General features: G+C 34.4%; 1 protein-coding gene across 3 annotated transcripts in view; it reads left to right on the top strand.

Moving 5' to 3' along the window:
- Positions 1 to 27,094, top strand: part of LOC125667723 (slit homolog 3 protein-like) — a 73,449-nt gene that overhangs the window by 23,583 nt on the left and 22,772 nt on the right. For all 3 annotated transcript variants that reach the window (XM_056152361.1, XM_056152360.1, XM_056152359.1), the window contains exon 4: positions 15,143 to 15,214. In XM_056152361.1, the coding sequence (XP_056008336.1) occupies positions 15,143 to 15,214 (72 nt within the window). The remainder of the gene's footprint in view (positions 1 to 15,142; positions 15,215 to 27,094) is intronic.

The following is a 27,094-nucleotide window of genomic DNA, read 5'->3' as shown; positions in this document are numbered from 1 at the left end:
CAGGAAAAAATAAAAATGAGAACAGAAACTGCAGACATTTGTGTCATTAATATTGTAAAATTTGGACAGTTTATATTGACTTCATACAATTTTATGAAAATACATGTAATGTAGAAATGGGATTGTTTTAAAATTCAATAATGTAGTTTAAAAAATGTAAGTTGACTCATTTATCATGTCTATGGCACTATCTTTTACCAAGTATGATTACAGGTTGCTTTCAGATGACAAAACAACTGTTTTACATAATCCATGTAGATATTAGTGTCTGTAAAGTGAATTGAAAATGAATTCTTAATTATTTCATCAATAGATTCCATTATCTATACGATTTTTTAACAGTTGCAACTTGTAAGTTTAGATCCTTTATAAACTGTATACTGAAAAATGTACATGGAAGAGTTCTTTGAAGCTTAACAATTTTATTTCAAAATCATACTTTTTTAAAAGTGTAACCCCAAACAAGGCATAAACATGATAAAGGAACAAATGAGCACAGAAATATATTTGTTACGAACATATTTACAAAACGGAGGCAGATCCAGAAAAAAATATAAGGGTGGGAATGGAGGGGCTGTGACTCGTGTATTTACCTTCTCCATCCAGAAAGGGGTGAGTGAAGAGCACAAAAATTGCATAAAATAGACCATTTGAGCTATTCTATGATGCATCACATTATACATGTATTTTTGCATGTTAACACAATTTCATTACGCAATTCAACCCATTGGTGTTTAAGTTTTTCATAAGTTGTTTCCCTTTCGAATTTAGGTACATTAGGAATTTCATTTGAAATAATTTGAATAAACACCATAGATAAGAATGCTTTCATGTTTATTTGACAATTTATTTCTTCATAAAGTTTTGATATTTTGTTTGGATTCAATATTTTAGACTGTTTTGATGTTCAACATTGAATTTATGGACTCCTTTGCTTTCCTTTTGTAATAGTGTCTTGTACTTTCACTTGGTTTGATTGATTTTCTTCCTGTTACCACTTTAAGTATGTCCTTGGGTTTTGCAGAGACCTACAATACAATAAGATATACATTAATTTTCAGGACACAAGAATTTACTTTTTTTTCTCTCCTCAATATATAATATATATTTCTCTAGTTTTGAAAATGTTTGAACATTTTATATCATAAAACTTTCAATTAAAGTACACACCTCAGAGCCTAGTAATCATAGTACACATTGATATTTAAATTATACATGTAGTTAGAAAGAATAAAATACTAAAACAGCATATAAAACTTTTGAAAACAAGAAATGCTTAAAGAAACTTGTATATGGCATCGAGAAGGTGTTCCAAATATTCTAAATCAGTGACAAGTAGGTTCAGGTACTAGTCAGGGCAACAGCTGTATCAGGTTTTGAGTCTGGTTTCTGAGTGACCAATATTTTCCTATAATGGTGGGTTGGGGGTTGGTTGACTTTGACCTCATTATCAGAAAGGGTCATATAGTGCTTGTATATCAGGATTATTATATAATACTGCTCTACCAAGTTTGAGGTTTATAAAACATTTACACTGTAGATTCATTGGTACATATGTGCTACATGTATTTACAGTTATGTATTTACCACAGAGGTTTCCAATGCATGTAGTGATGGTAATGATACTGCATGATGCTGGTATGAAAACTTTAAAGAAATATACATTAGCTAAATGACTTGATCTTTGTTATATTTATATATTATTATTAGAAATATAAATTCAAGAACTCATGCATTGACCAGTCCCCATGACCATATCAAATTGAGGCAGACTTTAAATAGTAATATAATATATATCTAATAAAAATGTCAAGGAGACTCAACTTATTGATTGATATGAAGATTTATAATTAACATTATGAATTGTTTGACAATAAAATGGAATTCTTTAAAAAATTACAGACCCTAAATATTTTCTTTGATATGTCTAATAGTATGCATATGTTTTTAAAATATGAATTCTGATTTGTCAAGAGCTGAATGGTGACCACTAAAAGAAAGGATTTTGTGCATATGAAATAATACTTAAAAAAATTGTGTGTATTTATAATTATAGAATACCTTGAAGGAAAAAAAATGATGTGTATATAAAATAAATTGAAGGAAAAAAGTCCCCTCCAGCATGCTAATCCAGATACCTAACCACTTAGCTATGTATGATATGTAAAGAGAAGGATTACATTATATACTAAACACTGCATCTCACAAAGTCATATCATGTCTTAAATTTTTATATGCAAATTCGACTGAAATCTACATGTAGTACATAAAACCACACTCTTTTGAAATGATACCTACTCCCACTGATCCTCAGTTAGGCATATAATCTACATTTCTATCTGAGACAAGAGGCGTTTGTGTGGAGGATACGTAGATGTCTGCTATTATTGCAGACCATTACAAATGAAACATGCCGTCGATTAGCCTAGGCCTAAAACATATAGCGTAACTATTGAAAGTATGACTTTTTCAAACAAGGGGGGGGGGTGTCATCTGCACACAGTCGTCTCATACAATGCTACATTGTATAATACAACATTCGTTATGATTTTTATGCTAGTAATAATAAATATTGCGAATTTTGACTTATTAAATTTGTAAATCACACCATTTGAAATTACCGGAATGCGCCGACTTGGTGACATGTCATACAAGATATGTTGCTCGGTCTTCGTTGTCGGCTGCTCCATACAGGGTCTATCTTCTGTGACGCCATATGCATCAATGTATTTCTGACACTCTCCGAAGCTATATATATATTCGTTTCCTTTAGATGAGGCTTGAGGGTAGATCACACTCTGTCGGAATATTATCCTACACGGCATTCAGTTTTGGATCCGCCATATTCCGCGCACTTAGTGTGTTGACACCGCAGCGCCCCTAGCGATCATCGAGGTTAAATTCAAGAACGATAACCGAAATTGCATTAAAATCGAAACATTCAGAGCGGTTTTAAAATGTTATATTGAAACTTTCAAAAAAAATATTTATTTCAGAGCATGCCTTTTTTATTTGTTTAATGTTATATAATGATATATTTTCATACCCGCTTTGCTGTTTTTAGATTTCAAAGGGATTACAAGTAGTGTTTTGTATAGATTTGCACTAAGCGTGAATTCTCCATGTTCATAATTATGTGTCCATAATTTTGGAACAAGGCGAAATAAATCAAAACTACTTTGTATATTTGCTAAACATATTACGGTGAGTTAGTATGCTAAGTTTGGGTTCATTTCATGAACATGGACTTATCACGAAAATGCGATTTTGCCTGATTTTTACGTGGAACCATACTTAAATGGTGAGTAGAATACCTGAAATAAGTTACCTGCCTGGATAATTCATAATGAATATAAATGACCCATGCAATATTAAATGTGTCCTACTTACGAACAGATTTCGATGTTGTGACTTTATCGCATCTGAATGGATTTTGAGTTAAATTACCGGGGTGATCCGACCACACAATAGTAAACATTCGATCAACAGCAAATACCAAAGGATAAACAGTCGGGAGATATTACTAAGTACGTAAGTGATTTAGACAAGAGATCCGCAAGGTGGGGCATTCTCTCACAATGAGTGTCTACAAGCTTTTCATACCTTAACCTTCGACCTTTTAACCTCAGAATCAATAGGGTTCTTCATCTCATGATAACAAAGCTAAATGTGAAGTATCAAATAACTCGAGCGAAAAAGCTTGTGGAGTATAGACTGTCTATAAGCTCAATATTAAAACACACACAACTATACCCCCCCCCCCCCCACACACACATACCCACATACAAATTGTGTCATTACTATATCCCCTATAAACGCGGAGATGAAATATCACACACAATGCACTTTTACTTTCTTGGAATTGTCTTAGAGTTAAAAGTCGTACAGTGTACGGGCGATCAAGTACATAGGCTGGAACGGTACCATCATCTCGCATCATTTCTGATTTTTGAGTCGGCTTTTTTGAACAGCTTCATAAAGTTCTGAAGACCTATCATTCATGTATGTTGGCATTTTTATAACAATATAACCCCAGTGTCATTTGTTATAACTGTTTTGATTGGACAAAAATAAAGCTGAACAAAAGTTTATAAATCAATAATTCCGAGAACGCGATGTATTCATACACGCCTGAAAACAAATAACATAGTACGGGGAAACTATTAAAATGTTTGTAATCGTTAAGTGAATGAATTGGAATTATAAGAATCAAACATTCTTTTAGAAGAATTTATCGATGTGTAAGCTCCGGAAATTTTACATACAGACTTAAAAGTACTTCGCATTTTTATTCAGTTTGTGAGTAAAATGCCCGGAGTTTACAGATCGAAAAATTCTTCAAAAAGAATGTTTAATCCGATAGTAATTTAAATGAGTTCCCTCAATACGATTAAAGAAAGCTAACATAGTGCGCATGAATAATTAATGTAAGCAAATTAAGTCAGTAAGTGTCACAGGCGATTGCAACGTACGTGGGTATAAATATATCAAGTACAAAAATAGATTCCTAAACATGAAACAAATAACTTGGAAGTAAATATTTTATAGTAAAGAAAGTAATATCTTGCTTTCTTGGGTTGGAAAGCATAGTAAATATTTGAAAATTGTATTGATCTATTACGACCGATCATACTCCACGTCTAGGCCTCTTCGAAAGTGTGTCAAAACCTAAACCATGTGACTATTTCTGCGGGAATCTACCGGGATCAGACGAAGAACGCACGTTCAGTTTGTTATGTTTTCGCTTTCAGACTATTCTACAGTCACATATAGATGATCACATATACCGTATTTTGCCGAATATATTTAATACGCATCCCCTTTTGGGGCCTGTAAATTGTGGAAATAACATTGTTCATGTGTACAATCACATTTAACTTCACGATAAATCTTTGTGGAAATAATGCAGGTTCTTAAAAAAGAATGAACTAGAATTTGTGTACAGTACAGCAAATTTGTTTTTTTACGAAAACGGCAATATTGTCCTTAAACACACTACATAGCAGTTTTGTTTGGGGAAATAATGTTAATTTCAGCAAAGTACGAGAGTTTGTAGCAATACAGTTTTAAAGACATGATATTTTCTTTATTTAAAGTTCATATCAATTAAAAAGCTGATGCGAGTGTTCCATGTTTTGTAATCAAAACATCACCAAATATTCGAAAAATGACGTACCAATGTGCGATATAAAGACCCCTTCGGTAATTATAAACATATCAATAATCAAAACCAGTAATTTAATTGGTACTAAATGAAGAATTCAAACGTAAACCTCTCAAATGTCGCTGCATTTAGATGGGTAAGTACATCAGTCGTTTACTGCAAAAGAAAAGTTAAAACTCACAAGTAATCGCATATCCCCAGACCCATGAAAAACGTGTTACATGCAGAAATCTGACAAAATCAAGTAACAAAGGACGTGTACACAAAACATGTGCTAATCACGGTATCACAATATCATGGCAGTTTTAAAAATTGCACGGTGATACATTCCAATTGCCTGTTTCATAATAATTAGTTACAAGGTGTAAGATAATTTTTAAAAAACAATTTTACACTTTTAAATAGATAAACAACTCGGCGAAAAATGAAGTGCACATTGCATTAACTAAAACAACATGAGTCAAAAACCTGTTGTGATATGTAGTATGTGTCCCTTCTCATAAAAAATATCAAATAGTGCGTATTATATTTGGTTAAATACGAGTGTAAATTGATAAGCATAATGCATTATTCCAATTGTATTTTTTTCCTAGAATCATGGACGCCCATTAATGTCATTGTAACGAAATAAATTTCTAAATTAATATGAATGTATATGAGATTATGTAAACCATTACTTATGCCCCCTTTCAAAGGAGAAAGGGGGATTGCATTGTTCTTGTCGGTCGGCAGACCACATGTTCGCTCAATATCTTGGGAACCATTCACTTGATCGCTATGATATTTCAAATGTTGGTTGGTTATGAGTAGAAGAGGACCCCTGTTGATTTTTAGGTCAGAAGGTGAATATTCAGTCTACTCTGGACTTAGGAATATACTGTTCGTTCAATATATTGAGGACCATTTGCTTGACAGACATCAAACTTGGTACACTGCTACATCCTAAGGAGTACATGGCCCCAACTGATTCCAAGGTCACATGGTTTAAGGTCAAAGGTCAAAATGGACATTGGAAAATACTATCAACTCAATTTCTCGAGAACCCTTTGCTTGACGGACATCAAACTTGAAACACCGGTATATCTTAAGAAGTAGATGACCCCTATTGATTTTGAGGTCACATGGTTAAAAATCAAGGGTCAAACTGGACGTAGTAATATATTGTATCCTATATTTCAAAAATCAGTAGCTTGTTTGACACCAAATTTGGTACACTGGTACATTCGATGGAGTAGGTGACACCTATTTATTTTAGGTCACATGTCAATGCCAAGGGTCAGTCCATGTTGGGCATAGGAAGATATTATCCACTCAACATCTTGACTTGAATTGGTTTGGAACTATTATCAATTAAATTATGCATGTGTATAAACATTTTCAATTCTGCACCACGTTGGGGTTGAGGTTGTATATTTGTATTCTTTGAGAAACATTTATTGTTTTCTTTATTGTTTTGATGATAGCATTTTATGACTAATCGCTGAATAAACTCTCAAAATATGCACGGAGAGTCAGTACATTAAAACACCGATGTTTCTTACAGATGTCAACTGCATAGTGATTATAACATTGACTAAAGTTTAAGCTCAAGAAATTGATTTGCTAAACTGTTTAGCTGAAAGCTCAAGTGAGCTTGTCTGATCGCCTGTAGTACGTCGTCTATCCGTCTGTCTTTAAACTTTTTTAGATGTTCGTCTTCTTCTTCAGAACACTCGAATCAATTTCAACCAAACTTGGCCAAACGCATCCTTGGGTACAGGACGTTCAGGTTTGTTCAAATGAAGGGTCATTTCCCTTTCAAAGGGGGGACAATTACCACAAGAAGATCTTTAAAAATCTTCTCCTCAAGAACCATTGGGCCAGAAAAACTGAAATTTACGTGAACGTTTCCTGATATAGCGCAGATTCACGTCTGTTAATATCATAGCCCCGGGGGTCGGATGGGGCCATAATAAGGGATCAAAATTTCACCAACAAATATATCAGGAAAACCTTTAAAAATCTTCTTCTCAAGAACCACTGAGTCAAAAAGGGTGATATTTACATGAAAGCTTCCTAACACAGTGCAGGTTCAAATTTATAAAGATCATGGCCCCAGCAGCAGGAGGGGGCCACAAGGGGGATCAAACTTTTACATAGACATATATAGGGAACATCGTTAAAAGTCTTCTTCTCAAAAACTACAGGGCCAAAAAATGGAAATTCACATGAAAGCTTCCTGACATAGTGCAGATAAAATCATGGCCCTCGAGGATAGGATGGACAGCATTAGGGAATCAACGTTTTACATAAAAATATAATGGGAAAATCTTTAAAAATCTTCTCAAAAACTACTGGTCCAGGAAAGTTGAAATTTACGAGAAAGCTTCCCGACATAGTACAGATTCACGTTTATCAAAATCATTACCCCCGGTGTAAGATGAAGCATAAATAGGCGATCAAAGTTTTACACACAAATACATAGGAAAAATCATTAGAAAATCTGAAAAATCACTGGGCCAGAAAAGTTCACATTTACATGAAAGCTTCCTGACATAGTTCAGATTCAAATTTGAAAAAAAAAATTGGCCCGCAGGAGTAGTTTGGGGCCACAATAGGGATAAAAGTTTTACATGCATATACATATATATATATATATATATATATGAAAAATATTTACATATGAGCCAAGGTGACTCAGCTGAGCGACGTGGCCCAATGGCCTCTTGTCGTAAGATGGTATCTTTTTACAACCACTGCGCTGCTTATTTGAGAGGTTTTTGGTGATATCAAGTACTATATGACTACATAATGATTTTCATCCAATTCTTAGTATTTGTACATCATGGATTGTTGAGTACAATCATCAGTTAGCAATGCTTCTTTACATCCATATTGCATATCTACTTGTAATTCAAATGGTTGTGGTCATGACGTAATCAAATTTAGCCAATTTACACAGGCATAATGGATTAAAGACCCAACTTTAAGTTAACGCCCCCAAATTTTACCTGTGTTGCGATCAATGATAAGCCGCTGGTCAATCAAACTTTTAACAATAGAGCTTAAGTTGATTGACGTTTGCAGAGACCATGGTCTACAGCTACCTGAGAAAGATGTTTTGATAACAATCATGGCTAATGATGACCGGCAGACTTCAGATCTCCAGGAAAGCCCCAGTATACCTGAGTTTTGATAGCATTGACTCGCACCTAGAATATTCTAATTTCTAACGTCCCCTATACAATGCAATTTATCATCATATTTTCTCTCTCCATCTTTATACATGTATTATAGATTAAACAATTAGAAATCAAATAATAATAATAATAAAATAAACATAAAGTTATTGGAATATTTTCTATTAATGATTTATTGTGGCTTTATATTTATAAAAAAAAAACATGAACAATTCTTTATTGGCGCAGCACATTTACATGTATAATGGTTATATTGCCTATGCGTAAAACTGTTACAGTAGTTAAAAAAAATGCTTCTGTTTCAGATACCACATGGATTACAAATTACACAATCAGAAATCAAACAATAGTAAAAAAGCATGAATATAAGTTATCGAGATATTTCTATTTATAATTTATCACGGTTTTATATTGAGAGAGAGAGAGAGAGAGAGAGAGAGAGAGAGAGAGAGAGAGAGAGAGAGAGAGAGAGAGAGAGAGAGAGAGAGAAAGAGAGAGAGAGAGAGAGAGAGAGAGAGAGAGAGAGAGAGAGATGTGTAAAACTGTAGCAATAATATAGATGAAATAATATGGCATGGCAATAGTGTTGCATACGTATGACAACAATTACTCATTTAGTCAATGATTGAGAGTAAGGGAGAGAGAGAAAGGGGGGTAGACTAGCTATGTGTCAGCTTTTGTTTGGGATACCATCGTTACACAAACACTACGTCCACAGAAACCCTAAAGAGAGCTCGAGAGAGAGGAGGGGGTGTAGACTTCGTGTCAGCTTCTGATTGGGATATCATCGTTACACAAACACTACGTCCACAGAAACCTAAAGAGAGAGAGAGAGAGAGAGAGATAGAGAGGAGGGGGTAGACTTCGTGTCAACTTCTGTTTGGGATACCACCATTATGCAAACACTAAAGCTACAGAAACGCTACAGACGGCCCATATTGAGGGGTATCTTGATCATTCTTCATTTAGTTGTACATGTACACAGATCTACTTGGATTTATTCATGCTCTCGAAACATGAATATTTTACCTACTACACCCACGACACCGCGAACTCCCAGGGCACCAGGAAGTGCCCGGAAACACCGGGTAATATTATATTTAGGGAATTATTTATATACGATGTATAACAATTTAATTAGAAGTTTTAAAAAGCAAAGGTTTAGAAATAGGCTAAACCTGTCATTTGCAATACATAAATATGACCAAGTTTGAAGGTTTACGGGAAATAGAAATGCGGTATGCATGTACGTAGAAATTTTAATTATTTTTTTTTTTGCACAAATCAAAACACTAAGCATAATTTGTAATAACCTGAGAAGTTTTCTGTGTATGTCATAAAAATATACACAACAGCTGATCTCTTGGCCAGGTAAATTCCAAGTTAATAACATTGACCATGGATAAGCTCCGCCCACATTCAGTGATCCGTGGAGCAACCGTACGGTGTTTTTTTTTGGGGGGGGGGGGGGGGGCTTTAAAGTAAAAATCCTGCTAAAAGAAGCGTGCATATGCGATGCTCGTCATCCTTGATTACTACTATCTTGCTCCTTCAATATTTCACATTTTGTTTGTGATTTATCTTTCATTAAAACGTGATATTACGCTGTCAATTAATAATAATACTAACATTGATAATATTTCATAACAACCGATTTAAATTGAACTAACACCAAATTTGAAAAAAAAGGTGAGATATAATATATTTTACATCACGAATTGCCATTGTTTAGATTGAAATTGGTCACTGTCTGCTATCTTCACTTTTCCACACCCTAATCTTTATATCTAGCATAATGAAAGAGGAAAGAAGCTACTAGTACTTCGTTCCAGATGCTTTATTGCTAACATCTCACTAAATTATGTAGAATTTGGACATATGATCCAATATTGACAGCTTAATATTTAACGTTTACCAATCTTGAAGGTGTTGAAATGAAATACTGCAGATCGTGATGCTTTAGATATTCATGTATACAATAATGCAAGATCATTTTTCACTGTGGAAAACATGAAGATAAGGCAAGAAAGAACACATTCTCGAAAATGGAGCAAAACGATGATTAAAAATCTGCATGTCCATTCATAACCGAGGTCCAATGTTATTGCTACATCTAAAATGTCACATTGTAATTTATTGTCAGATTATTGTAGAAATGAGAAATGAAAAGTGAAGATAACGAACAGTGATCAATCTCACAACTCCTTTAAGCAATGAAAAATAGAGAATTGGGCAAACACAGACTCCTGGATATAAAAAATGGTATCCTTATTTACACAGCCACTCTATACTGTATGTATACGTCTTGTACTCATGCAAGCGTTCTATAGAATAGTGAATGAACCTCCATCACAAAAGAGCTGATATATCGAATATTGCACATTCTTGAAAGGTGAAGATAACGAACAGTGATCAATCTCATAACTCCTACACGCAATGCAAAATAGAGAATTGAGCAAGTACAGACCCCTGGATATACCGGATACAGGATAGGGCGCCTTGAAGTAGTAAGCATCCCCTGTTGACCGGGCACATCCGCCGTGAGCCCTATATCTTGATCAGGTAAACGGTGTTATCCGTAGTCAAAATCAGTGTACCAAGAACGGCCTTACAATCGCTATGAAACATGTCAGACATCATTTGACACAACTATAGGTTGTATTTGCAAACTAGATCGTTATAACGAACATAGAAGTTGTCTTTAAACGAGACATTTGAAACCCCTGCACCAATAAATTGTTTCTCAGTAGCCTGATTCGATTTAAAAACTAACCATACACAGGACAAGCTCTTCTGTATTGAATCAGTCAAGAGACATAATCACCATATACAGATGATAATGAAATATTGCTACATCACTATTGAAAGTTGACGATGGAGAAGTTCACGATGGAAAAGTTGAAATCGAGTTGTTGGTTTACCGTTAATATCCACTTTTAATAAAATATCTAAGTATGATGCAGAAGTGGACGACTCTGTGGTGTCTTTATTTCGAGTTCACTGGGATATATCGCTTTTTCTTTTGGTTATCAGACAAATCATTGCAAACCTTCAAAGAGGTTATATTACAAACGCTAATTTAATCAGAAATTGATATAAAAAACTTATTCTAAGGACTCCCCAAATGCGGATGCAATACTAAAGTCACTCAAAAACACAAGGGACGTAGATTACAAGAAACGCAACGTAGATTACCAGATTATCATTTAGCAATTAAATACTAAAACTGATGATTATTCAAATGAGTAATTGAAGATAAATTCTCTTATTGTCTTTAAAACACTTTTACTACCTTTAATGATGTCATTTATTACCCGAATGCCTTATCCAACAACATGACAAAGTTTCAAACAATACGGATTACGTTATAACCATGAAGCATCAAACCTTTTTACTCTGTTACTTTAAACGCATACTTTGTCGTTGCTTTTCCTTTTTAAAATTCCTTTCCAATTCTGTCATGAATAATGGGTTCAGAGACTTTGTTATTTGCTTTAATTTGTTAAACTCGTAGCTCATCAGGATTACCTGGCAATTTAAACAAGGTCTGTGCTCCTGGTAATGTTTCTGGCTTCCGTGCAAAAAAGTAATGAAAACTTCATCATCGTTTTCGTCAACTTTAAGAAACAAATCTATGATTATCGTAGCAATTAGAAACATACTGACCCACATTAACTCCATGGACGGTCTTCAGTCATTAAAACCATTGATATGCTCTTCATATCCAGTTCAATCACCTTGTTTAGTGTCAATGGAATCAATTGCCGTTTTTTATTTGATTGGAATTAATACGCGTATGTTGTATTGGTGTAAAGTATTGAATGCAGTTGGAAAAGTAGGAAGGGTTTACCAACGTTGCTGTTTTGCCCTTTTCTATTACGATGTCACAATGTATTTGTATTGTTCCTATCACTGGGGCAAATGTTCCCGCTAATCCATCTCAATTACTAGTAGTTGCACAATCTTCAGCATTTACAAACACATATTTAAAACTTGTGTGATATCGATAATTTAATCTTGGACGGTTATCGCCCCCTGTTGTATAATGAGAATAACTGTTCTGTAAAGCTCGGTTTACATTGGCAACAGTGGTCTTGTGATTATTTAGTATGCTGTTTTCTGTATGATTTAGGACGTCTCAAGAAGTTATTGTATATTGTTTATATTTCAGTGTTATTTTTACACGACTTATTGTAAAGAGGTTCGGGAAAATTTGTATGATGGCCCTATGGAAATTGTTAGATTATGGAGTACTTTTATAATAGCCCCTGTGCGATCTCCCAAAGTCGTTCAAGAGCTGTGAATAGCCCTTTGAATGTCCCATGACACTACAATATTTGTAAAATTAATTGTTTGCACAACAAACTTAAACTACAGTGTGTTTACTGTCCGATTAGCAACTGTCATTCGTGCAATAATTGTGTGGAATTCATACAATACAATATACGACATGTACACGGGATGCGTGATTCTCTGGTGCAATCCCAGTTACTGTGTCATTGCAAGGAAGCAGCATAGCAAGGTAGATATGATATCCCCACAAATTAAAGCTAAAAATTAGCACTATCTATTTAAGAAATGAACATCGCTCTTTAGCTGTACATAAAATCTAATAAATGTATATTACTTATACGCACTGAGTGGTGTTACATTACACATAAATGCACACGCAACATTAGCATATTTGCAGATAACATCCTGGACATGTTTTCTGTTTAAGACAATACATTTATACTTTTGTCAATTGGAAAGACTCCGTATACCTTTTACTCCACAAATGCATCGAAGTTTTACATTGTTTTGCTATGCATTTACACATATTGGACAAAGTCTACTTTATAACTGTAATGCCACACCATACAGTGAACACTTGTTTAAATTTCCGTATATCAGGGTTTTTCAACGTGTATCTATTTTCCGCTTTGTTCGCGATGATTTCTGAATCGCGGAGAATAAATCCTCGTAAATTTGATTCAAAGTTTTGTTTTTGTAGTAGAGTTATATAGCATAAGGTAATAGTGCGGTAAAAGTTCTGTGTTCAGTTCCCCCTATATCTGATAATCGCCAAGTAACAGGTATGTAAGCTTCGGTGTTTATTCAAAATATGACACTATATTGAAATGGGCCACATTCTTTGCTTCAATCAATGTATAATTATACCTGAGCTACCCATGCATGTACCAGTGCATGGTTTATCGTTCTAAACTGAAAATATTTATCGATAAATCTTTTGTATGAGTATCGGTATAGTTAACGAACAATGATTTATGTTACTATACCGGCAAATTGTACATATTTACAATACATTTGAGTGTAAACGAAAGTGTACAATTCTTTTTGAAAACTGGTTTGCAGCACAGGAGGGTGATCAGCTGAACACGTCTTTAGAAATTGACGAGGTGTATTTCGATTTATCTCTCACCTGGATCAAGCCACTTGGAGCAAAATGGCTGACAACGCTCTATGTTTACGTGCGAGCAAAACTCGAAATGGTCCGAGATGGATTTAGAGAAATAGGAATTTCATCCATATTGAGATTTGATTATAATTGCGAGAGTAACTCAGAAATCTTGTAAATCATTTCATTGACTGAGCTTTGCATAAGAAATTGCGAGATATAGGTACAAATGCTGGCTTCTCCCCTCAACTCCTTCTTAAGTTTAAATAATCGTGAAATTTTTTTTCGCTATGACTTTGAAATAGTGAATATTTCATTCGCGTAAATTTGATATACTGTTTTAGGTTCTGAACTCGCGGGAAAAAAACATGACGCGGAAAAAACCTGATATACAGTAGTGCCATTTTAATACGAATGAAAATCACATGTAGGAAATTAAGTTAACACAAAGGAACTCCTTAACTAGATGTTTTATGACTTTTAAAATAACATAAAACAATATACAAACTGCTGAGTAGTAAATAAAACACCTTACCTCAGAGAAGCTGGATTATATGCAGCTTTACATATATGTCATGTATAGAAATGGAAAAAGTTTGCTGATTAATATAAACTGTTATGCAGAGAAGTATAAAAGCGTCCTTTCTGCTAGACTGCCGTGTCCAATTTGAATTCAACACGGACTGGCGGTTTAAAGTCCAGTGAAGTGAAGTTCCAATTAGGGCACAATAAGAAAGGCTGCAAATAGAATTTGAGGTGTGTTATATACACAGAATAAGAAAATATTATTTACATTACATACAAAATGAGAATATGGGGAATTTAATTTAACATTCATTTTTCAACATTGATTCACATAATAAAGTAAATTGCATATAAGATGTTGCCACCCGTGCATCTATATAAACTATAAGTTGGGACTTTCTTTTGAGTCAATGAGAAATTAAAAAGCAAAATCAATGATACATAGATGCGCTTGTTTATCGAATCAGTTGAGTGACGCAGATATCATACACATGTGATAGTGAAATATTTTTACATACATATAGGACCTTAGTGGTGACGGACCTTATTTTTTTCTTAGCTGCCATAACACTTATGTGTTCCATTACCATTAACGTCCCAAATCAATAAAAAAGAGATTCAAATATAAAACACAGATAGAGAATTTTGTGATGTTTTTATTTCGAGTTGACTGGATAATTTCTGATCAATACGTTTAAAACAAAATATAATTATTAGATAATTGACTAACCGTTCGTGATGGATTCAAATCACTTGTTTAAAACCAAATTTACTGCCAAATATGCTCTCGCAGATTGGATCAGTCTAGAAAATGATTTATTTCTTCATTTGAGCGTTGATCAATTAAGGTTAATCAGGATTTTTTTTTTGATTCAGATACTTGTATGGAAATAAAATAGCAACGTTACCAAATGGAATTGTTGATGCATTGACGAAGCTAGAGACACTGTAAGTATATCTATATATATAATAATTATTTGTATGCAGAGGAGATGAAGATAATGAACAATGTTGAGCAGTGATAAATCTTATATCTATTATAAGCAATACGAAATTAAGAGTCGGACAAACATGGACCCCTGGGTAAACCAGACATGGGAACAGGTGTTTAAGAAAAGTAAGGATCCCCTGTCGACTGGTCACATCTACCATGAGCCCTATAAGCGGAGTGATCTGCAGTCAACACCAGTGTGTAAAGAATGGCCTAACAATTAGTATGAAACACATTAGACATAATTTGACTCAATGGCAGGTTGTATTGGTAACTTAGATCGTTATAACGAGCATATAATTCGCAAAATGGTCTCCTTAAACGAGACTGTTGAAACTCCTGCAATATCAACTTGCAATTGTGTGTAAGAAACCCGGCTTAATAAAACAGATCATAAGGAGAACAAGGTTTTGGGTATTGAATCAGTTGAGATATTAAACATCATAAACAGATGATAATGGGATACTGCTACATGCTACGTAGATATTGGAAGCTGATGGAGAAGCTGAAATAAGTTCGTGTGTCGTTAGTTTGCCGTAAAGATTTATTTTCAATAAAATATCTTAGTAGAAAGCAGATGCAGATGTATATGAGGTGCTTTTCTTATTCCAAGTTGATGTGGAAATATGGAATGAAAATTATTTCGTTAATAGGTAAAGCGTCGTCGATACATCTCAGTGTAGAGTGGAAGGCCTAACAACTGTAATTCCGACTTATTACTAGTCACTTTTCAACATTGGTTCTCATTATAATGCAAATTTGCATATAAGATGTTACCACCCGTATATCTATATAAAATATAGGTTGAGCATTTGTTTTGAGTCAATGCAAAATTACAAAGCAAATCGATCATACCCAGAACATACCTTGTTTATCGAGTCAGTTAATCGATATATATATCATCTCAGGTGATAGTGGAATAGTTCTATATACATATAGGGAGATGGTGGCGGACCTTAGTTTTCCCTAGCTACCATAAACCTTATATGTTCGTTTACCATTAACGTCCCAAAACAATAAAGAAACAGCAATAGACGTAAAACACAGATAAAGGATAAATTGATGTTTTTATTTCGAGTTGCCTGGATAATTTCTGATCAACACGCTTAACCCCTTCTCTACCGTACCGGTCAATTTGACCGGTGGCGCGTAAAAACGGGACAGCGCAAAAGAAGTGCCTCTAAATATTTCAAACTACGGTCATAAGATATATGATTTATATATCTTATTTTTGGAAATTTTCTCTATTTTTTAACTATGTAAAAATCAGTTAAGTAAATAAAGCTATTAAATTAATAAAAGCATTTAAAGCGAAAGATGGCTTCGTCTAAATATGACGCAACGCTTTGTCGCAAGGCCATTTTCCCCCTCGATACGATTTTTTTAATCTCCCGTGTGAATGCACTATTTTTTATATTTTTGAAAAGCATATATTCCCTGCTTTCAGAACATATAAAAATTATTTTTAATGCCTGGCAAAGTTATAAGAAAATAGCTATTTTTTGCACATGTACGCTTTCTTACAATTTTATTTCTCAATGTTTAAACAGATCGGCGTTTTACCAATATTCATATATGGAAATAGGGAAAAGTAAATACAGCCTGTAAAAGTACAGGACATTTTCTTTTTGATGGGCCCTTATTCGTGTTGTAATTCTTGTCAGTTTTTATATTACGATAAAATGAAATTGGGACATGCTGCGCGGTTTTCTTCAAAATTAGCGATAAAACGTCGGTGCTGAAAGCGATCGACACGCATCGCACAATAAAGTAGTGAAAACTATTTGTATTGTCCTATGTTGGTAATATGAATACTTTTTGATACACTAAAACAATATCCATATATGTATGAAATAATCAGCCAGATATTTATCTGCTTTAAAAAAAAAGAAGTATAAAAACCATTATTGGTAAATAACAGTTACACCACCTACTTGTATTGTAACTTCATAAAACACCTAACGAGAATGTTACATCGGCAGAGTGAATAAAAAAAAAAATACTTCAAATTCAGATATAAACGTTATGTAATATTTATTCGGTATAGAATTATTTTTTTCTGCCAAACAAAGAAAACAAAAAGACCAGTCTGCATATTGTATTATATAATACTTTTCCCCCCGTGATCCGGATCGCGACCGCGGGGTTTTCTGAAAGTGTCCACGGGCAACACACGTGTTTCCGTTTCAACGAAAACAACAACACAACAAACGCTTGTATTGTATTTTACATCTTGAAAAGGACCTGATGTCAGATGAAGAAGTCTGAAGATACCTTGGATATCCTGTTGCAGGATGACCCAAACGATCATGCATTCAGTATAAACATGTAAGTTGATGTAGCCACATAGGCCGACTAGAAAAAAAAAACCGTTCGCGGTCATGTCACGTTATGAAAAATGCACGATTAATATATTAACCGCGATTTGATGCCATAATTTGTCGTTTCATGAAAGAAAATATTTATATTTTATGATATCTAAACCAAGTGTATAACACCCAATTGTTTATTAAGAGCTGAACATATCTGACATCAATTAATCTGTCCTGGTCCGGCATTAATCAGTCTGACCCCCCCCCCCCCCGTTTGGTATATCCTTACCTGACGTGCGAGTGTAAGAAGAGGGTGGATTTAGTGTACGATGAGAAAAGGGTGGGGTGGTTTTAATCAGACTGGGCATTCATGACCATTGGTGCGGAGGCTATTTTCCAAGATTTTCTATGTTTATAAGAAAAAATCTTTCTATGAAAAGAAAACACAATCTGTTAGGAAAGCATATATTGCATTATTGTATTATCGTAATAATAGAATTTATTACCGTAATTTGAGGTTTTTCTTCATATTGCAACAGAAATAATAACAACATGTTTGTTTGGGACAAAAGGTGTGTGCGTGGGGGGGGGGGGGTGTTAACATCAATCAAAATCAGGTTATGACAGGCTATTGAAAAAGCATTTAATTATATGATCCATACATGCTGATGTGCTTTGAGCTGATGAGCATCTGCCCACTTCTTGCTTAGATTTTCTCTAATATCGACTAAATCCACACCCCATCAGAGTACCATGCCAGGGAATTTAGACACTGTGTACAGTGAAGAACCAATTCAATTCTACTTTAAATCTGGGGCCATTCAATTTCCCTCAGAGGCACAATATTTTCGCTGGACACTGTATATTTTAACCTGAATTTCTTCAGTATTTGCTCCCATGTATATGTTGGGCATAATGCTAACACCTCCATGATGTATAGTGGGTTTTTTTTTTCAATACGCACTCTGCTACACTCGCAAAGTATAATGAAATATTCCATTCATTTGATTTCTAACATATGTATGTAAAACTTATACGGTACCAATTTTGATGCACCAGATGCGCATTTCGACAAATAATGTCTCTTCAGTGATGCTCAACCGAAAAGTTTGAAATCCGAAATAACTATCTATGTAATCCCTTACCAAATAGCACTTCAAATATAGGACATCTCTATCTTTAAATAAATATGATCAGTACTTTCGTGAGAAACTGTCCCTTACTATCATGAAGCTTATATTCTGCTTTAAAACACAAACCAATAATTCTTAATTGTATTTTTTTATCTTTAAAAAGGTTATTGACATCTCAATATTTAGTGGGAAGCTTCCAGGTATCTTCCACTAGTGACAGTCTACTGGCAAATCCAGACATGCATTGGAAGTATGTTGATGTGGAGGACACAGGGACACCTGATCCAAGAACTGTGGCATTTCATTCGGAGTGACAACCTGACATGCAGTTGGTATGACTCTTTGAGGTTGAATATAGGGTTAAATCCGTATACATTTAGTTAACATTCAAATGAATCCAGATAATACATTCACAAATGGAATCATGGCATTATGGTACACTGATATGCGTGTACCATTTTACTGTTTATCGTTGCATTACTAGATATAACATGCATACAAAAAGAGACAAAACACGGAAAATCATTATTCTGTTTCTAATTATAAGGTATGCTAAGTGTTTTAAATGCTGACAAATAAGGTATGATGGCCAATACTGATTTTATTTGTATTTTTATTTTCAGATATGGGACCTGATTATTCAGAGAATTGCAGATTTTATGAAGCTGTTTTTTGACAGAAGATTTGGTTTTCTCCATCTGTGTTGCCACCAACCATTATGCTGTGATGGTCATATCTAGGGGGAAGGGTTGTCATATGCTTCCCAAGGAAGTTCGAAGCCTCTCACTGAAGAGGAACTGTACAGGTATTACTAGTTTTAAAGTACCGATATTGTGACAGTGATTTCCAGTTTAAAACGAATAATAAAATGCATTTTATAAGATTACCTTTACCAAAATTAATCTGACTGTGCATCTAACACATTTATTAAAGATAAAATTTTACAAGTAATTAAACGCATAATTTTCAGAGGGCCTTGCTTATAGAAAACATTTACAGAGCCAATTGAGTATTCAAAAGCTCTGAGAATACATCAGTATATTGGGGCTAAGTATAAACAATCTTTCTTTTTTTCCTTCAGATTTTTGGGCATTATCTTATACATGTCTGCTGAGAAGTTCCAGTCGATAGACAGATATTGGTCAACGCATGCCCCTATCGGAACAACCTAGTATCAAGAATTATGTCTAGAAATATGTTTTAAGAGGTTGAATATAAGAAGAACAATTTTTATTAAATATAATGCAAGTACATTTAAATTTAGTGATTGAAAGTAAGTACTTGAACATTCGTATACATGTGCTATGAACTTGGGGAGGAAAAACGGGCATTATTTTCGCATAGCATTTGATATCATAATGGTGTTGTTGCTTAGCAACCAAATATATTTGAATATAAAAAAATTGATTTTTTTTTTTTAGATTTTAACAGGAAAGATCTTTGTTTTAATGTTGCAATATTTATACTATTTAGTGGGATACAATGGCAAAACGTCATATTATTAGAAAATGATGAATATGTATATGAAGTACGAAATTTTCATTTTATGACCTTTGACCTTAATTCTCGTCATTATATTTTTTGTTGAAAACCTTTTAAAATGATTGAGATCTAGTCAAAGATTATATTTTTAAAATAATGTGACATTTACTAATCATCATGCAATGTAACTATGTTTAAATTGTGTCGAATGGATGTAGAAAGGCAAATTATGGTCAAAATTACACCATGAGTGTCGTTACTTAGCAACCAAAAATATTTGTTTGTCAATAAAATTGATTAATTTGATTGTGACGTTTTTGTAGTATTTTAAAAGACATATCAGCTCATACATTTAGAATTTCCTATTTTTGACTCGAATCCAGTGAGAGGGGTCGTAATATATATATTCCAGAGAAAAAAGATTGCAAAAATGTGCACTTAAATGACCTTTGACCCCGTAGAACTCTTTGGGACATGGGACAACATGACAAACTTTATGAAAAAAATGTTCCCTGTCCAATTCGTAACAAAATTATATATCACATGCCTACCTAAAATCGTGATACATGCAGATGTAACTCGATTTAAAAATATTGTCATTTAGTCTTTAAAAACCTCTAAAATGTACCCGTAGAGAAAGGGTTAATGGAAATTATTATTATTAGAAAATGGACAAATTGTTCGTTATTGATTTAAACTACTTGTTTGAAGCCAGATTTAGTGCAAATACCATGCTCTCACGTATTGAATTATTTTAGACAATTATGTATTTCATCATTGAAGCGTTGATCAATCAGTCTCCACCAGTGTGTAGAGAATATATTCCGAAAGTACTTTCCTCACAGCACTTATCATTAAATATCAGAATTAACAGTAAAAACCACAGTAAATGTCAGTAATTCTCAGCACCAACATACATGTTCAGTGCCAACTGCAAAAATATCAGTTATTATCAAAACTTTCACCAGTGAAAAATTCTTGATATCGTTAAATGATATACAATCAGTAAATCAACGATAATTAGAACATTCACAATGGTGTCGGATGAACGAATTGATCAGTTTTACTACACACCATTAATGAAAGGTGAAGATAACGAACAGTGATGAAAGGTGAAGATAACGAACATTGATTAATATCATACCTCCTATTAGCAATAAAAATAGAGTTGGGCAAAGACAGACCCCTTGCTATACTAGAGATGGGATCTGGTGTCTGGGAGGAGTAATCATCCCCTGTCGGCCGGTCACATCCGCCTTGAGCCCTATACCTTGATCAGGTAAATGGAGTTGTCCGTAGTCAATATCAGTGTGCCAAGAACGGTCTAGCAATCGACAAGAAACACGTCAGGCCGATCTCATAATTCCTGTAAGTAATACCAATAGAGGGTTGGACAAATGCGGACGACGGGATGTACCAGAGGTGGGATCAGGTGTCTACGAGGAGTAAACATCCCCCGTCGACCGGTCACACCCGTGGTGAGCCCTATATCTTCATCAAGTAAATGTAGTTATCCGTAGTCAAAATCAGTGTACCAAGAACGTTTTAACAATCGATATGAAACAAGTCAGATAGCATTTGACCTAATGATAGGTTGGAAGGTGAAGATGACGAACAGTAATCAATCTCAAAACTATTATAAGCAATACAAAATAGATAGTTAGGTAACACGGACCCTCTGGACACATCAGAGGTGGAATCAGATGCCTAGGAGGAGTTGGCAAACTGGATCGTTGCAACGATCATATAATGTGAGAAGTGCTGACTTAAAAGGAGACGGTGGCAGTATTTAATTGCTAAATGATAATCTGGTAATCTATGTTGCGTTTCCTGTAATCTACGTTACTTATATTGTTGGATGTTTTGTGTTGACTCCGGGTTTCTGTAGTCCTTAGAATAAGTTGGTTTTTTTTTATCAATTTTTGATTAAATTATCGTTTTTAATATAAGGTTTTAAAGTTTTCCAATGATTCGATAAGCTAAACAAAAGAAAAAACATAATGTTATCCATTCTAAAAAAATGTGTTAATATTCTCAGATCCTCTTGAGTTGTTTTAAATGCGCTTGGACCTTTAGATACACTGTATATCGACAACGTTTTTTCTATTAACAATAATAACTTTCAGCCATAGAGCGATTCGATATATCCATGTGAGCTAGAAATAAAAGGCGCCATAGAGTCGTCCACGTCTGCTTCATTCTTAGATATCTTATTGAAAGTAGATATTAAAGCAGATATGAATTAATAAATACGTACACCTTTCTCATCTTATCCGCCATATTTCTCTGAGGTAGCATAATTTACTCTACCCGTATGCAGTACCCGCAACGTTATTCTTGACATGATAAACGATAGAACACGATACACACACGATAGGATAGGATACACGCACGATATGATAGGATGCACGCACGATACTATAGGATACACGGCAAACCTGATAAATGCAAAACCTGATAAACGATCTTCACGACAGACCTGAAGATGATTCAGCTTCTCCATCGTCAACTTCCCACATTTATGTAGCAATATTCCATTATCACCTGCATATGGTGTTTATATATCTCAACTGATTCGATATGCAAGAGCTTGTTATGGGTATAGTCAGTTTTTAAATCGAGGTAAGCTACTGACAAACAAGTTGATGGTACAGGGATTTCAACAGTCTCGATTGAAGTCAGCATTTCGCAAATTCTATGGTCGTTATTACGATCTAGTTCGTCAATACAACCTCGTATTTGGTCAAATGCTGTCTGACGTGTTTCATACCGATTGTTAAGCCGTTCTTGGCACACTGATTTGACTGCGGATAACTCCGTTTACCTGATCAGGATATGGGCTCACAGCGGGTGTGACCGGTCAACAGGGGATGCTTACTCCTCCTAGGCACCTGATTCCACCTCTGGTGTGTCCAGGGGTCCGTGTTTGCCCAACTATCTATTTTGTATTGCTTGTAGGAGTTATGAGATTGATTGCTGTTCGTTATCTTCACCTTGCACCTGATAAACGCAAAACACGATAAACAATCTTCACGATAAATGGAAAACCTGATAGAAATGTTGTAAATTGAGAAACAATTTAGACAGAACGAAAGTTTGATACGTACAAAATAATAACATTTTGTTCATGATAATATTGAAGGATTTCAATACTCAATATATATCTAAAGCATATAATTTATTTATCCACGGTTGTACGTTTATTTCTTATTTTCTTAAAATTCTATTTATTGTTTTTTTAACGTCATTACAACTAAAATCCGGAAGCTAAACTACATACGGTATTGAATTCATTATTTGATATCTATATGCATTTTCTCAGCCAATGAATTTAAAACGTATATTGTCACCTTGAATGTTTAATATATGAATCATATAGGGAGTGATTGATTTTTATCTTGCTTAATGTCTTGTTCGAGAATATTTCACTCATATGGAGACGTCACCATGACCAGTGAAGAACCTTTAAATTTAGGCTTATGCTCGGCAAAATTTTACGGCCATTGAGCAGTGAGGGTTTTTTAGGGTGCCACACTTACCGTGACAATCTGTTTTTAAGGTCATATCCGAGGACCCGTGGCATTGAAACTTGATGCCGAGCGCTTAGCAATTAAACAGGGAATTAACATGTAATATAATGTAGTGATATCATGCTTCAATAGCTCTCTTATTCTAATGTCTATTATCTTGGATATCAAATAAAACTAATATTTTGCGTGTAGCGAGGAGGGGGGTTATTTTGCATCAAGCTCTGAGTTCACCGCTCATTCAACAACGACAATTATTTTCATAATGACCGCTTTAAATACAATCCACTGCACTACACCATATGCTCATATGTTAGATATTTCTACATTATGAGTGATAATTGATAGTCATAATTAATTGGAACAATATTTATATGAATTGGTATTTTGTTAACAAAAAATAAATAAACTATTAAAAACATATACGAAACCCGACTTGATTTCAAGTCGCAATTTAGAGACGCTTTAAAATGTTTGTGTTTAGCATGTAAAAAATTCAAATAACCATCAAAACCAGCATAAATTTTCAGTATATACACGTACGACTTTTGGTATATGTGTACATGTACAAATAAAAAAAAAAACAACGATGAGAGCTGAATCGTGCCCAATTGAGCAGAATTTTGTGAGATGTAATATACGCTTGCACTCTTTTAAAACCTAATCTTCTAAATGTGTGAAATACAATATCCCTGAGAATGCTTACTGTCAAAACACGGGTGATACACAAAATCAGATAGATAAGAACGCGCACAAGTTCAGTAGTTGATATATAAGTTGAATACAGGTGAACAAAATCGGAAGAAAAAGAACCATTATTAAACTATATGTAATAAACAATGTAATTTACTGATTTTTCCTTTCAGATCGGAACTTCCTATTTCTCTGTTAGTGTTAATTACAAATAATTGTTTCTAGACAAGGAAATGTTTATGAACTCCAGATGAAGGAGCTTTCAGTTTTCCTGTCCCCGTTTGCTCGACAAACCACTGCTACTTTTCAGACTACTTAGAATGAAATTGCGATAAATTTTCGCCCTCTCTGGACAGACATATAGCTCTTTTTCTGCCTTAAGATCGACAGCTTTATGTTCTCCTTCAAATATAAGTTGTTTTTCCTCGATTCCTAAAAATAGCTTCTTTAACAAAACGAATACAGTTTTCGGAAAGTATCTTACTTTTTCATTAGATTTAATATACGATCCCGATAGTTTCCGAAGCTACACGATAAACGATTTTCACGATAAACGGAAAACCTGATACACGCAAAATACGATACACGATAGACCTGAAAAACGCAAAACACGTTAGAAAACGGAAAACCTGATACACGATAGGATAGAATACACGCACGATACGATAGGATACACGCACGATACGACAGGATACACGCACGATACCACAGGATACACGCACGATAGAACACGATAGGAATGTCAAGAATAACGTTACGGGTACTGTATACCCCAAATGCAAGGTGAAGATAACGAACAGTGATCAATCTCATAACTCCTACAAGCAATACAAATTAGATAGTTGGGCAAAAACGGACCCCTGGACACACCAGAGGTGGGATCAGGTGCCTAGGAGGAGTAAACATCCCTTTTGACCGGTCACATGTGATTGTCACACCTGAGTGGTTTTTCTAGGTGGATTTGACCAGTGCGCATCTCCGATAGTAATATATAGGGAATGAGAGACACATAAAATCACATTTGAAAACATTATACTTTTCTCAAAATTACAAAATATTTATTGTATACCAATGCAACATTCTGGAAGTTTAGATAAGTTAGACAAAAAAGGAAGAAAAAAAAGCGCTGTTCGTGTATACTTGCCAGTGCATAGAAGTATTTGCAGTTTTTTTTATAAAATAAATGCGGATAAATCATTTGCCAATAACACACTGATAGAATGGAATAAGCAAAGAGCATAACATATATTATTTATATCATTTCTTGCAAAATAAAGGTGCAGGCCATATGCATAATATATAATTCACAAGGTATATTCTCCAAAAAAAAAACCCGGTCAAACACGGGCGTCTATTCAACAGGTATCGGAGATGTGCACCTACCGAAAATATTAGATTATCTTTATACTCTCTCTCTCTCTCTCTCTCTCTCTCTCTCTCTCTCTCTCTCTCTCTCTCTTATATGCATAAATAATTGATGTACCTAAATGATTTCCTAATTTTTAAAAATCTACAATATTCTGACCAGTAAATCATATAATATAAGGATTCGTACAAAATACAGGGTAAATATAATACTCTGATACTTCCCCTGATTGAAGATAACTGATCGACACGGGCTAAGTGTATCGCATTCTGTACAATAGAGAATGGTATTTACTGTTGGAATGCAAATGGAGTTTATCGTTTTGTTTCATGGATTATGCAAATAAAGGGAGTTTTACTACTACTTAGAGTATTTCGACAGGTGTACACGTACATCTGCTGTCCTTTACAGATATTACGAGTAGACCCAAAAAAACAGTCTTCCGCATCCTATGCGTTTGCTTGGCAAGCACACATGTCATGTTTATAAGTACAGTAGTATTTATGTATTTGCCTTTTCCTTAAAGTAATTGTGAATTGTATAGATATATACAGTTTGCTTATTCTATTCTATCAATAGATAATAGATGAAATATTCCTCTGCGTTTTTTGTATAGTTTTGACATATTGACTGCAAATGTACGCACATTCACGTAAAGAAAAGGCATTCTATATACACATGCATATTTATTCAAAGCTGTTAGAATGATTTACTACTGTACGATATGTTTACTATAATTTTGAGCACTGTGTGGTGTTCCAAAACGTGATTTCATTTCTTCTTAATGTCCTTTAATTTATTATCGGATATGTACTTGTTACCTGTCGAAGCTACTCGCACAGGTAAATCGAAGACACTGATGTCAAGTGAAGCGTAATGAAACCCGTCCCCTTATACATTGTATACCATGCGAAACTGATACATATAACGACAGAATATCAAACTAATATGGCGGATTATCAGAGCAATATGGTGGATCTATAAAATTACACAAGATTTATTAATTCATGTCAGCTTTAACGGCAAACTGACAATTCAATTGTATGACAAACAGGATGAGTTCATCTTCTCCATCGTCAACTTCCCATATTTATGTAACAATATTCCAGTATCACCTACATATGATGTTCATATATCTCAACTGAAGCAAAAGCTTGTTTTGCGTGTGGTCAGTTATTAAAGCAAGACAGGGTATTGGCAAACAAGGTGATGGTACAGGGGTTTCAACAGTCTCGATTGAAGTGAGCATTTCCCAATTTCTATGGTCATTATAACGATCTAGTTCGTCAATACAACCTATCATTGTGTCATATGCTGTCGGACG

Source organism: Ostrea edulis, chromosome 10 (assembly GCF_947568905.1).
Source record: "Ostrea edulis chromosome 10, xbOstEdul1.1, whole genome shotgun sequence".
In the NCBI taxonomy this organism is placed as follows: domain Eukaryota; kingdom Metazoa; phylum Mollusca; class Bivalvia; order Ostreida; family Ostreidae; genus Ostrea; species Ostrea edulis.
This window is presented reverse-complemented; position numbering and strand designations above follow the sequence as displayed.